The 14,957-nt window shown below is 48.5% G+C and overlaps 1 protein-coding gene across 1 annotated transcript in view; it reads right to left on the bottom strand.

Annotated features, from left to right (window-relative positions):
* LOC119431774 (RNA cytosine-C(5)-methyltransferase NSUN2-like) overlaps positions 1-14,957 on the bottom strand; it is a 100,738-nt gene that overhangs the window by 52,164 nt on the left and 33,617 nt on the right. Inside the window, exons 8-9 of the mRNA XM_037699248.2 lie at positions 11,535-11,590; positions 7,969-8,043 (exon numbers count right to left, since the gene is read on the bottom strand). Of these exons, the coding sequence (XP_037555176.1) occupies positions 7,969-8,043; positions 11,535-11,590 (131 nt within the window). The remainder of the gene's footprint in view (positions 1-7,968; positions 8,044-11,534; positions 11,591-14,957) is intronic.

Genomic DNA, 14,957 nt, shown 5'->3' with positions numbered 1-14,957 from the left:
ATATGTAAATGTCACATAGCTGGACAGAACCAAGGTAATGTTGTTTGCCGTTGCTTGGAAATACTCAGATTTTTTTTTTGCATTCTGCCTAATTACATAATTAGTCTTAATTACTGAACTTCCAAAATATTATAATTAGGTGAAAAGTGTCAATGAGAAAATTGTAGAGCAACGTGAAAAACTCCCGCTACAGCTTTCTGTTGCTCAATACATGCTACATAAAATTTTTTTTTGTTTTTCGGAGCGTGAAAGAAGCCCGTGAATACACACAAAATTGCCGCGCGACTGGCCGCTCGAGGCACAGTGCTCAATCGATCGGTTCGATCTTCGCACACACTTTCGCACTTTTCTTATACGCTGGGGCAGTATTCTCAGATAATCATTTTAGGAGATAGTTTCACTTTCGCAACACTCTGCACAGGATGCACCTAAGTATACAGTTAAACCACAATATAACGAAGTATTTAACTTTTATATAACTTCTTGCTCATAGAACACCATGCATTTAGAACCTCAATATAATAAAGTGTGTTTATACATGATTTAAATATAACGCATTTCACTGCCACCGCAAAGGAATACGGACGCAGATGGTCAAATGGTTGCATTGCAAGCAGCTGCTCTCAAATCGCGTGCTGCGCAACCGCCGAAGCATAGCAGCGTCATATTCCGCATAAAGACCAAGAGCAGTAAGATCCTATCACACCCCGCGCGCTGTACGCTTTGGGTGTGAGTGAAAGCTTGCGATGGTGAGCCGAGAAGGATGGTGGCTTGATGAGCTCCGTCTTCTCGTGCAAGCTCGCAGTAAATCATGTGCATTCGAGGGGAGGAGGCATGGAGGAAGTGGGAAGCACGTTGGTGCGCCTCTCCTTTTCTAGCATGGCCGTGGCTGCGCATGGCTTTCAGCGCAACTGAGTGGTGCATACGCAGCCTGCGCGCCCTGTTTTAGAGGTAATTGTCGTATGCGCAAAGAACGGGCATGCCGAGATGGCGTGGCATCATGTGTGCTGCCTTCCTGCACCTTTAGTACTGGAGCTTCCGTAACCAAGTTTCGGAGGCATGTTGAATTGAGAGGCAGATGAAGCATTCGTCCCTCGCTGCCAGCGCTTTTCATGATAGCGTCGTCCCATTGCGGGTGACACTATCAGCCGCGGGGGCAGAGTCTCCTTTTCTAGCATGGCCGTGGCTGCGCATGGCTTTCAGCGCAACTGAGTGGTGCATACGGAGCCTGCGCGCCCTGTTTTAGAGGTAATTGTCGTATGCGCAAAGAACGGGCATGCCGAGATGGCGTGGCATCATGTGTGCTGCCTTCCTGCACCTTTAGTACTGGAGCTTCCGTAACCAAGTTTCGGAGGCATGTTGAAGTGAGAGGCAGATGAAGCATTCGTCCCTCGCTGCCTAGCGCTTTTCATGATAGCGTCGTCCCATTGCGGGTGACACTATCAGCCGCGGGGGCAGAGTCTCCTTTTCTAGCATGGCCGTGGCTGCGCATGGCTTTCAGCGCAACTGAGTGGTGCATACGCAGCCTGTGCGCCCTGTTTTAGAGGTAATTGTCGTATGCGCAAAGAACGGGTATGCCGAGATGGCGTGGCATCATGTGTGCTGCCTTCCTGCACCTTTAGTACTGGAGCTTCCGTAACCAAGTTTCGGAGGCATGTTGAAGTGAGAGGCAGATGAAGCATTCGTCCCTCGCTGCCAGCGCTTTTCATGATAGCGTCGTCCCATTGCGGGTGACACTATCAGCCGCGGGGGCAGAGTGGACACGAAAGCGTGGCTAGTTTCGCTTCGTATCGCCGATGTCAAGATGTCGCCGACACGGCATGGAACCGTATCTCTCTCTCTCTTCCCTCCCTCCCCCCCCCTTCCGTCGCCGACTCTCAAATTCAACAAAATGAATTTTTTTCTCAATCAAATTTGCTTTTTCCAACTGTCCGACATTTTGGAAAATTTTGCAGCCCCTTCCGTGTAAGAAAAATCCATCGGCAACTGTACTTATTTGCATAAAAGGTTGAATTTGGATATAACGAAACAAATTGCCATGTCCAGTGCTGAGTCACACAAAAGCATTACTATCTCCGAAAAAAAAAAAAAAGTGGAGAAGCGGGGGCGGGCAGTCAAAGAACAAAAAGAAACACGAAGAGAGAGAAAGCGCAATAAGACAGCAACGAAGAGATGAAGCCGCCGAGCGGCACTTAAAGGGCCCCTCCCCAGGTCTGGCAATTTAAGTTCAGAAGCGCAGTGCATACCATGTGTGCTAACGATCGTGTCTGCTAAGTATTAGTACATTGCTACGCGCCGCGGGAAAAGCTCAAGTTTCAAACCAAATGCTGTTTGCCTTTCTCCTCGCAGGTGCCGCACGCTCCCAGCCAGAGAGTGACATCAATCGCGTAAGTACGCTACATTCCTGTGCTGTGACGTCACTCTCAGTGACACGTGACTTCGAGAACTATTCAAGGCAACATCAGTTATTCGTTTAATCTGTTCCTTCAATAGATGAATTAGTTTAGAGAAATAATAAAATATACAACCGAATGTACGCGTGTCTTTCTTTTACTTTATAGCATAGCAAGAGAGATGTACTTCCTTTCGTCTGCTTGTTCCCACGTTGTGTAGTCATGCGCGCAGAGAATGAAACTGTCATTTTTTACCGTGTTCCAGCACACGGCCATGCTCAGTGATCCGCTTGCATCTGACTCAGAGTTCGTGTAGCACTGACTTATACCGCTAATCAGGTGTTTTCGTGCAGATCGCGCAAAATCGTGCGCTGCGCGAAATGAGACAGACGCAACACAGCAAAAAAGAGTGAAAAAAACGAAGAGGAAGGCGGGGACCACGATGTATGCGCCACGCGTTCCTCCAGCTCCAGTATGGGAGAACGCATGGAAGGAATTTCCCTTGCGGAGGATAGACGGGGGCAAGTGCAGAATGTGTATATGTTGGCAGTGACGCTCGCCTCCTGAAATCATGGGTTCACGGCATTGAAATATTTATCTCAGCTATTAAAGACCAATTTGAAAAATTGTTGCAACAGAATATTCCATAGAGAGCACGTAAGAACTTCTAGTGTATAACCAAAATTTGCTGGGTGAGGGGCCCTTTAAGCAACACGAAGAGGGGGAAGAGAAACGAATGATAAGAGGGCAACAAACTTGAGGCTAGGAGGGAGTCCTGAAACCTGTCGTGAGCTTTCCGCATGGGAATTGGCGCTTCTGCCCCCTCCTGACAGAGGGGATGGCGCCGCAAGGGAGCTGCCACAGGCTGACAGCACTTCCACCTTTGGGGTATATATACTCTGTGTGCAGCTAGGGCCCACCTAAAGGCAAGCTCCAAATCTAGCTACACACACTCGTTCCATAGCATTCCCCAACATTCAGCACGTGAAATCGCAGCTACGCTGGGTTCGGACAAATAGGCCATCCAGCGGCATCAGCTCGACCAATAAGTAACACTTGCAGAGGGAAAGTCCACTCTGCAAATAGGTAATAAATACGCTCGCCTCTTTGCACATGATAGTCAGGCAATGAGGTCACTCACGGGTTGCGACAGGTATCCGTAAAGTCATTGGTCAGGTTCAAAGTCGGGGTGCCAGAGAGAGAGCGTCTCCTCCGGTGACGCTCTTTTATACCTTTCTACCTTCGCAAGAGAAATGTCCTCTTCGAGTGTCAGATACCTTTCCTTTTCCCACGAGTCTGAGGGGAAGGGTGTGTGCATTGCGAGAGCCAGGGAGCACCAGGACATGGCATAGTGTGCATTTCCTGTGCCAGCATGTCAACTCTCGACGCGTCTGCAATGTGTGGTCGCTCTGATGTGAGTAAGCAGGAGGAAATGGACATGTGTGCTCTACACAATGTGCATAATCCCGCATCATACAATCGAGGTTCTCGATGCACTGTTTCCACTGAGAGTTCATCGGGACTGCACTAATCAGTCATAAAATCCAGTAGGTCCGCAAGATCGGGGGGCACATAGCCAGGGTTCCACTGCATCAACAATATTGAATGTAGTGTGGGCAAAATAGTACTGTATTTTTGCGCGTATAACCCACACCAGTATTTCAAAAAATTAACAGTAAAGTTGGAATGCTGATTATATGCAAATTCTGCCTTGAAGTGTGGCTTCACGGCAGCACGCGCCGCACTGCCATGAAGCCACACCATAAGGCAAGGTTGTCCGCCATTCAAACTTTCGTTATCTCCTAGGGATCCGCACTATCTCCCCACTCCTGCATATTGAAGCTCCCTTCTCCTCCCCTTTACAGGTTGCCATTTTACATTTAGTAGTTAGCATGAGTAGTTAGCAAATCGCGCATGCGGCGCTTGCAAACTCGTACGTCACCCATTCCAGCAGCGATTCCTTGGTCTGCACGAAGCACTTCATGATACGGAGGTGAGCCAAATAACCATTGGGATTTTCGGCTCGGTCGTACATGCTCCATTGCCGTTGCCCATGCGAGGGCTGCTCCGTCCGTGCTGTCATCCGCGGTCGTGTGAATGCTAGCTACAAAGTGTGGGGATGCGCGACTCTCACGTGTCCCCTGATGTTGTTTTCCCCGCATGTCTCGTGTAGTCCGGCTTCTCTGCGTGGCTAAGCCCGGCGGTGGTTGCGGCGCGTTGCGAGAGATGGCGCCAGTGTCGCGATGCTAACACCACCGAACGGCGGGGTCACTTGGGAGAAAAAGGTCGGAGGCGCTCTCTCTTTGGCTGGGGATCGGCGACCAACACGCACGAACGCTTCGCGCGTGCGCCGGCCCGCTTCGCGCGACCGTCGCACGAGGCTTAGAGTGGGACACCGGTATGGACGAACACGGATCGTTCGAGCGCGCCACCGTTCGCGTGACTTTACACGTGAACGACTAGGCGATGGTGTCATAGCATGGGGCGAACGTATTCGCTCACTATCGGGTCGCGGTGATTCGGACTTCCTTGATTTGTCGCGCGCCCATGTGACTGTTCTATTGGTTGTAATTCGGCTAGTGTGCATTAGTGTATGAAAGGTGCAATAAATGCCCTTTTGATTGTTTGCACTACTGCGTTGTCGTTCCTTTGTCCCAAGAGCACATGTGAGACCCCACATCTGGCGCCCAACGTGGGGCCTCTTGGGGCATCGGACGATAATTTTAACAGTTTTGCTCGGTTCGAGATGTTTCAACCGAAGCGTAGTCCTAGCGTAGATTTTGATCGCTAGTGTCGGCGGTGTGCTTTCTTGAGCGAGGTGACGGTTGCTGTAGCGTGTTTTTCAACATGCTAAGCCTTTTCGCGAGTGTTTTGAAGTACACTCGTCGGTACGAGAGCCACGTGGTCTGCATCCTGGGAGAGCGACGCCTAGAGCCCGTGGAGCATTGGCAAGCCTGAAGCGAGTGAGTACGGAAGCCTCGTGGGTGGTCCGAATTTCTTATGTAAATAGCTTCTTCTATATCTTTGACTTCGGAAGTCGAGGCTCAGGGAGCCGGGTGGCCGCGGGCCGTGGGTGCCGCTACGGGCTGACTGGTATTGTGGCCTGGCACCGAGCGCTCCGACACCGTCTGGGACGGTGGGCGCCGTCAACTCGGATGCTGTGTGCACCGAGCGGAGTAGGACCACCTCACAGAGCTAACGTCTCCTCGCGGCTGCCTGTTCTTGTGCCCATTTTGGGTGTTTTTTTTTTTTTGGATGCCGGTTGTTGTCAAAGTAGCGACGCATTAGGCCTAAAGCTTAACAAAGCCGCCTGTCGCACGTTGAGGGACACAACCTGGTGGACCGTGGTGTTGAGGTGTCGTACATTGCTTCCTTCATTAGCTCGCCTCGCACGAATTGAAATTACTCGTTCGACTCAAGAAAGCAAGCTTTGTTCACGTGAACTTAGCATCTGAAATGCCGTCCGAAATTTCGCTAGCCGAATTGAACATCGTACCACGTGGGCGATGCGTATGCCGAATTCCTCTCCCTTGCACTACTTTAGTGTTTGTCGAGTGCGTTGAGTGTACGCAGCGTGAGCAGAGTCACCCCTGGTTTGCTGTCACCTGCACATCGTCAGCGCTGCTGCCCCGGACTACAATCGAGCTACCCCAGGCTTTGGAGATGCCTGTGGTCAATTCGGCGCAGCGACTTCGGCGGCCACCAATGTCCGGCTCGCAACCCTCAGCGGCTGGGAAAAGAGCCGGCAGTCACCAACGGCTACTGCGGCTCTCGTCAGCAGGGCGCGAGCGACGCTTGCTCGTGCCGACTTCTGCGTCGCCGTTCCCAGGGTCCTGGGCTGGAGTCGTGCCATCGAATCTGCAGACGTGGTGCTGTGACCAACGGACGCCAGCGGTGAACCCCAGAGTCAATGTCAGCTCGCACGTTGTGGATAACGCGTGGACATTTACTCGGCGGCGCCACTGTCGCATGTACTAACTTTTGTTCGCGACGCGCGCGTTGATAGGCCTTGTGACATGTTTCGCCGGCGTATCTGTAGTGATTTAAGGTTGGGGGGATGTGGGGATGCGCGACTCTCACGCGTCCCCCGATGTTGTTTTCCCCGCATGTCTCCTGTAGTCCGGCTTCTCTGCGTGGCTAAGCCCGGCGGTGGTTGCGGCGCGTTGCGAGAGATGGCGCTAGTGTCGCGATGCTAACGCCACCGAACGGCGGGGTCACTTGGGAGAAAAAGGTCGGAGGCGCTCTCTCTTTGGCTGGGGATCAGCGACCAACACGCACGAACGCTTCGCGCGTGCGCCGGCCCGCTTCGCGCGACCGTCGCGCGAGGCTTAGAGCGGGACACCGGTATGGACGAACACGGATCGTTCGAGCGCGGCACCGTTCGCGTGACTGTACACGTGAACGACTAGGCGATGGTGTCATAGCATGGGGCGAACGTATTCGCTCGCTATCGGGTCGCGGTGAGTCGGACTTCCTTGATTTGTCGCGCGCCCATGTGACTGTTCTATTGATTGTAATTCGGCTAGTGTGCATTAGTGTATGAAAGGTGCAATAAATGCCCTTTTGATTGTTTGCACTACTGCGTTGTCGTTCCTTTGTCCCAAGAGCACATGTGAGACCCCACAAAAGTGATCCGATTAAAGTCACATATCACGTGACTTATTTGTACGCGATAATGTCCAGCGTGTGAATCCAGCTTTGTCAGCATCGCTGAAGAATGGAGGAACACAGTCGGTGGCCAAAGATACAAAGTGGATGAGTTACGCATCTGCAAATGGAGACTGTTGTATGTAGCTATTTCTGCGGATGTTTTTTTTTTTTTTCATTTTGTTTTTCTGGGCTGTAGTAATTTCTAATTTGGGGTGTGGGTTACATGCGGTGCTGAATAATGCACAGAAAAATACGGTATGTGGAATTCCACAGGGACCGATTTTTGGCCAGCTTCTCTTTTTAGAGCACAGCTCTTACGCACCCGTTCCTGCATTGAATGTTGGCATGCCTCGGCGGTGTAACCAAGCAAACAAGCACAGGGAAAGATGAAGGAGCGAATGCGAAGTGCAGCGGGGGAATGGCGAGAGTGAAGAGAGCACGAGGAGGAATGTGGAGGAGGAGGGTGCAGCGTAAGCATGAGGAGGAAAGCGGCGGAAGTCACCTTGAAGCACCACCAGGTGGCGCTCACGTCCGTGCATCTGAGGCAGCACCGGCCGTGCGGGGAAAAGAAAGAAATGAACCAGAAAGCTCACCTTCGTGAATAGCATTCGCCGCAAGCGTTTCCGGTAAAGATTACGGTTGCATAAACTGCAGTTGCTGGGAAGTGGCAAATGGATGGAGGTCAATATATAGCACCTCACGTCATGGCTCTGCCAGTCGGTGCGATGCCTCAATATATCATGAAACAGCTACGCTCAAACTTTACATTGGAGAGTATCGTAATTGTCAGTGATCTTTTTTTTAAGAGTGCTGTGGGCCTAGCTTTCAGTATAATGCCTACCTAAGTATCAGTAACTGCACCTTTCATTTGCAAAACTGAAGAAAAAAAAAGAGAAGAGGGTGGGGGGGGGGGGTAATTACGCACCCATGAATGCTGTTTCCATTAGCCACATTCCATTTCCTCCACAGGTCAATGTTTTTTCGTAAAGTCCCATCTCCACTGCAACACAAGCAAAAAAGCAAAGTTACTCATCTGAAACAGCATTTACCCATACCATGCAATGGTCAGTGTAGTTGTTTTCTACCTGCACCAAATTCTAAAAGTTGGAGCAATACAGGTCACAGCAGTGTTATGTTTATCATTTGAGTGTGCCTCTGAGTGTAATACTATAGCCCTGCACATGTATTTAAAGGGATGGAGACATGGGGAGACTGGTCAAACAATAAATTGCTTAGCCTAAATTGAGAAAGCAAGTTCAGAGGCTGTCTGAAGACAAGACGTCCTTATTGTATGAGGAAATTATATGGAGCTGAAGTTGGTCTGCTCCATGCGATCGCTGATATTGCTGCCCCTGTGCGACAAACCTGGCTCTCCTCTAGCAGAATTATTCGGAACAGTCCCCTCTTGCATCAGCCTTTTTCCCTGTAGACTCCTGTAGGTTGATACCTTATATTCGAACAGAAATTAATATTCAACAATTTTCAATAATGAATTCTCTAATAAAATACGAATTGAATAGCAAAGAGCATTTGATTTGTATTCGAAATTTTGAATATTTGCACATTCCTACTAATAATTCATTGAGCAGCCTGAAGCCCATCCTTGACACTGTATAGCCACCAAATGTCAATATTTTCAATACCGACCATTTCTGTTAATTGAACCTTGATGGGACAGACAGAATTGGTCGAAGTAAAAGATGAGGTAAATAAGTGTCCTAACTGACCCCCACTTCATTTGGTACTATTTACCCAATTCCATGCGGCAATACTTTTTATGGGTTCATAGTAGAAAAAAAATGTGTTCCTAAATCTATACATGCACTCAATTTTGTTTAAAAATAATAAAAAATATAGCATGCCCCTAATTGTACCAATTAGAAATAGGTAGGGGTGTACAAATACTATAATCATTTTTTAATATGAACTGAATTAAATACTTAGCGTCGAATATTGAATCAAATATTGAATATAATAGTATGCAGAGGCATTTATTAGCAAGCTTTTTTTTTACTGCAACATGTCAGACCATTGCAATTATGTTGTCAACACTACAAAATAGAGCAGTAAGCCATCACAGAAAGAGCTTGTTTATATGACTGTTGTTAACTTGGAAAATTGAGTAATTCACACTGTCTCGCCAACCCGTGCATTATTACACAGCGTCAAATATCTGTGTTAACAGAGGCATTTGGTACTGCGCCAGTTGTCAGTGAGCGCATTTGTTTTCAAGTGATAAGCTCAGGAGTGCAGGTAGCCCTGCATTGGTAAGTACAAATGAGCAATGCTTAGAACCCTTGCTTGCCATCCCCAAATAATCACTGCTTAAAAAAGAGCCATGGCAGCACAGCGCCTTTTATTTTCCCTGCATTATGAGCCACATGCACGAAGGACTCCTACAGTACACACATGCAGCAAGCCACTTCTATTATTTTCCTTCAGTGAGATATCTGACCAACTTAATCTCGTTGAAATACTGCAGTTGCAGAACCTCGTAGCTTTGAAATTGCGATTTCAGCAATGGCCAGGTCACCACATTAGACTGCCGCGCACACCTTTTACTTCCTCCATGTGCATGTGATGGGTGATGTTGCTTGTGACAGTAAGGCGCTTTGAATGCAAGAGATTAGTTTTGTTTTTTAATATAGCAGAAAACACCTTATGGTGCAGCTTTGGAGGACATTAACAAATATGTAGCAGGATTTACCTTTGGAGCAGTTTGGAGCAGCAGTCGCATCACTGCACATAATGCAGCTTTGTTGACACTAGCTTAGCATGTAAAATAACTTGGCTTTTGAATGAGCCCTCATATTAAGGCCTGAAAGCAGTATGTCATCACTGTCCTACACAAATTTGCTGGGCCACCATCTTGTGATGATAGTGAGAACACTGGCTCTCACAATAGGCTCTTACTAACATCGCGAATGTAATTTCAGTTTTGTATCCTGTTGTAACAAGCAGCGAAATGTTGGACCAATTTTCTTAGAAAAAAAAATATGGTCATTAGAATTGAGTAAATGCAACAATCATTCATTGTGAGCTGTCGTTAGCACTTTGAAATCTGCCTAAGGCAGGGCAAAATTGGCCTCTTGAGCAAGAGATAACATGCAAAGCTTTCTTCAATGCACTCACTCTCCCTTGGCACCACTAAGACACTCTGCAGCCATTGGGGTCACAAGTAAGGCCATCATTGGGGTCAAGTACATCTGTGCTAACCAGCCAAGTACGAATTATCTGGCAAGGGCAAACTTCAAGAATGAAATAAATATTTTGGCCCATAGAAAAGTATGTAGAGACGCCAGCCACGACTTTCAGTTGCGATTGAATTAACCGAAAAATGTAACTAAACAGAGTCGAATTCCAGTGAACTCTTATTAAGACTAACTCGGTTAATTAAGCCGAATTCTTGCATATAACGAACAACATGGGAACATTTGTTTGGTTTTCCATAGACTCAATGCAAAAAAAAAATATATATATATCCACTTAAGGCAAACATTCGAAGTGACTGCCGCTGCTACCGATCCTGGAGGCTATGGTGCCTCAATGCGCCGCACCCGGGGGCGCGTGCATCGAGGCACCCTACTGAAGGCCTGCGGCGTACATAGAGCGTGGACAGAGGCGAAAACAAGACAAGGAAAAAAAAAAAAAAGATAAAGGAAAAAAAAAAGTAAGAAAGCGGAGAAACTCTCCCGGCCAATGCCGTTTCTCAGTGGGAGATGTGACCTCGCATCATCATACGGGTACTACAGGCTCTCCACCGCGACCACGCCAACGGTGTTGGCCACGAACAACTGTGACCTGCGAGGCGGCAGATGCCTGCTTGAACTCCCTAGTGAACTTTTTCCAGCAGCACGAAGGCACAGAAGGATTTTTAAGGTCATTAGGTGAGATGAGGTCGATTGTGGCTGCTTGCTGATTTGCACAGAAGCGACAAACATTCATCACGGACTGGACGAAAGCAAGCAAGAGTACCATTTGAAGACAGTTTTCTATTAGGTTCAGCTAAATAAATGCTTTTATGCAATCTTTGCCCCATTGTAAGACTAGTTCATTTAAGATATTTGGGTGCACCTGGTCATGTTGCCAATCATTTTTTGAAGGGCACTTCTGTTAAGATGAACTTCTGATAAGATAAACAAATTTTCATGGTCCCTTCGAGTTCACCAGGCAGTCTACTGTAATGAAAGCCTTCTGTATACAAGTTCTTTTGAGAGCTATGCAAGCAGTTATGTCAATGGTGCCACCCCTGCATACAGTAAAATGCTGGCACAATCACTACTGGCACAGCCTTTTAAGCCAGGGCCTAGGCATAACCAGGCAGTAGGCAATGCTTCTTTTCTTCGAGTGATTGGGATATACTACAGACCAAACCGCGCACTGGCATTCTTTTTTCTAACTACTTAAAAAGTGCAACAACTTCAGCCTAGCCTGACATAACAGGACGTTACACTATGCCCATAATATTTGTATTTAAAGATAAATACTCACGAGCAAGGGACATCGCAAAGGATTCTGTCGTATTTTAAAACCTCTTGGGATCCATCCTAAACAGAAAGAACACACAAAGAAGCCACTGAGTGCAAGGTACCATGAAAAACAAGCACTCGGACATCAAAAACAAAGGATATTTTTCAGTGTAGACCGCTTATAACGTTAAGTAGCCGGAGTCGCGAATATTCTATATGGACACTCCAGGCACATTTCGACCGTCGCCCCACGCCGTATGTGCGAGTGAAAACGTGCAAGGGTGAGCCAGCGATCGCATCTCAATCTTGCGCACACAAGGGAGGAATGCACGAAGGAAGCGCGCCATCTTCCGTCACGCGCAAGGCTCCGGGGGGGGGGGGGGGACAATCTACTTTGCGCGCGTGGCCGCCGGGGCCGCTGCATATTGAAAGCCATGTGCAACGGGGGCAGAGTCCGCCGTGCACTGTGTTTTTGCGGCTTAGTTCATGTTGATGCGAGAGGCAGCACGAAGGTCAATTCGCTCGCTGCTACTGTCGCACTTCCTCACTATAGCATTTTGACAGCAAGTTTCCGCGGTCATCAAGTGAGACATGTTCATGTTTGCTTGTGCGCTGCGTGGCACCATGCACCGAGCCACCGCGGCGGACACGCTTTCGCGCACTCCATCCATTGCGTCATTTTGCCCGCTCTGCGCGAGGAATGCGGGGATGTGTGGCCGGCTCGGTGCGGTGGCCGAAAAATAGGAACGGAGCTATTCACGAGCCCGACGGCACCAGACACACCGGTTGCGTCGTGTTGTCGGAGTACAGACGCTGGTTGTTCGCCACCGTGACATCACAGAGCTCAACGCGTGCATTACATCAGAGTAATCTGCGACTTGAGGGGGGGGGGGGGGGGGGGGTCCGGCTACTTATGTTCGCCGTCTCAGTTGACTGCTGAATTTCCAGGCAGCCGCACTGTAATTGGTATTTCGTCTCCCGCAACTGCACTATAAGCGATATGCATATACATAGAGTGCTATGGGTAAATTAGTGGGAGTCTGAAAAGACCTTATTATATCCAGTCCTGCACTACAGTGCAGACCACTTATAACGTAACCGCTTTTAGCGCGGGACCGGTTATAGCGTGGTTTTTTTTACCACCGATATATCTCCTATAGAACTCAATGTACACGCGGACCGTTTATTGCGTAGGCCAGCGAAGCAGAATACTGGTTATAGCGCAATTCTTTTAAGCGCGCGAACATGAAATTGGCGCACTGAGCACCGCTTTCTTAGGAGGCATTGAGCACGGCCCGCACGGTTAACGGGCGCGCAAACGCGAAGAAGTGGGAACGCGCGCGTGGAGACCAGCAGTGAAAAGCGAAACAAAAGGTCACAGTTTCCCCCAAAAGGCGAAGCATCAATTGCAATAGCAAATTTACTAGTAGAGTGCACGGAGTAAGGATAGTAGTTTTATCTAACTGAATTAACAAGCACGGTGTCAGCGCGCACACGCAAACATGAATAGATGGCACTCGATGACCGCAGGCAAGCACAGTAAAAACGCTGGCGTGAGCAAACGCGGCAGAAGCAGCAACCGAAGGTTCGTGTGGTCTATCGCTTCAACGGAAACTGAGCGGCGAAAGCACAGCTCATACAAAGGTCAGAGCCGTGTGGAGATCGCTTTTAAGATACGGTGCGCGCGACAGCCCTCAGTCGCGCAAAGTACAAGTACTCAGTGGCTTGCAGAGTAAAAGCCGCGCCCCCTCCCTCCCGCGCTGCCTTCGTGCTTTCCTCCTTTCATGTGGGAGATTCAGTCACCAGTTCCCCTTGCGCCCGGTCACAAGATACGCATTAAGTGCCGCAGCTAAACGTCGCCTCCCCTCCCTCCCTCCCATCCCCTCATGGCCTTCCGCACGCAGAGAGTCGTCGCGTTCGCTCTCCGTAAAAGCACACGTCCCTCGCGCGCTTCCACTCGAACATACAGCATACGGCAGCATACAGCATTTTTTTGCGTTTGTTTTTTCAGGAGTGGGAGCGTGGGCGCGCGCCTGGAGACCAGCGGCGAAAAGTGAAACAAAAAGGAGGAGAAGGGTGGCAGAGGAAGGAGGGCGCATGTTTTCATCACTATAGCAGCGTCCAATCAGGGTGCGCGGATTGCAAGGTAGAACGGTAGTGCACTCCTTTTTTTTTTCTTCGTTTTTTTTTTTCTTCAGGAATGGGAGCGTGGGCGTGCGCGTGGAGAACAGTCTCCAGACGACAATAACAGCGTTCTTCCACTGATGCTGCACTTGTCAGGAGAACTTAGGTTTTTGTGCTGTGTTGTGATTGTGTTGCATGTGTGTGCTGGTGAAATATGTAATAAATTGTGTTTGAAAGGTGGGTTGCCCATTTGGCATTAGCAAATGCCAAAAAAAAGCATGCTTTGGTTATAACGCAGTACCGCTTATAGTGCGGATTTTTACAACTCCCGCAACTTAAGTTATAAGTGGTCTACACTGTATAAGTGGTTACATTATAAGTGGTCTATACTGTAGATTGCATACCATGAATAACGCAGGATTCGTACAGAACATTTGACTCAAAGCTCATGAACAGTTCAAGAATTTCAAGGATACCGTAGGCCAAAATTAAAGGAGGGGGAAACAAACCTTGGTCATACACATACCATAAAAAATAGTGAAATCTCCTGCTTAGTTGCAATATCTTGCAGCTAAGCAGCTGCTGAATTGGACACATGCTTCAAGCTCTTCAGGTCACTTTTCCAAGTTGACTTTTGATCTTATACACCTCCGGCATGTGGAGGGGGCATGAGGCAAGAAGTGGATGGCACATGAGTCAAAGGGAGCCGGTAGCATCAGTGACCTGGCCAAGAGCTTGTCCGCACAATGCCGACAATATATATGCTGCTTGCCAGTAGCATTTTAATTTCATAACAACCACAGCAACTCTAAACGGCTTTCCTTTACCACCTGCAAAGCGTGGCCAGCAATGCTGTGAAGTATTTTGAAAAGAGCGAGAGAATAAACTATATTCAGGACAACACGCAAGCGAAACGAGCGGGGCTAGCTTCTCCACTCTGCAGTCAGTGGTCTTCTCAATCCAGCATCCTTGGATTGAGAAGACCACTGACTGCATGCCCATGCTCGGTCAACCAGTTTGAGCTGGTCCAAGGAGTTGGAGCTGGACAGCGCTGCTTCCCATTGCCATGTGGTGGGATGCGTTATGGGTGCGAGCACACATAAAAAATATTTTTCAACTGCCGTGTACCCAGGCTGACCTAACATGAAATGCCGCAGATACAGTCGAACCCACTTATAACGATACCGGTTTTAACATTATATTGGTTTTAACAATGAGAGGCTGCTGCACCGTCAACTTTTGTATGTTTTCTATGGTGAAATAACCCGCTTACTACAATACCCCATGCCCATTATAGGTTATAACGATGAAGTCTGGCTAC

Source organism: Dermacentor silvarum, chromosome 1, assembly GCF_013339745.2.
Source record: "Dermacentor silvarum isolate Dsil-2018 chromosome 1, BIME_Dsil_1.4, whole genome shotgun sequence".
In the NCBI taxonomy this organism is placed as follows: Eukaryota; Metazoa; Arthropoda; class Arachnida; order Ixodida; family Ixodidae; genus Dermacentor; species Dermacentor silvarum.
Note: the sequence above shows the minus strand (reverse complement) of the source record. Positions and strands in the feature narration are given on the sequence as shown.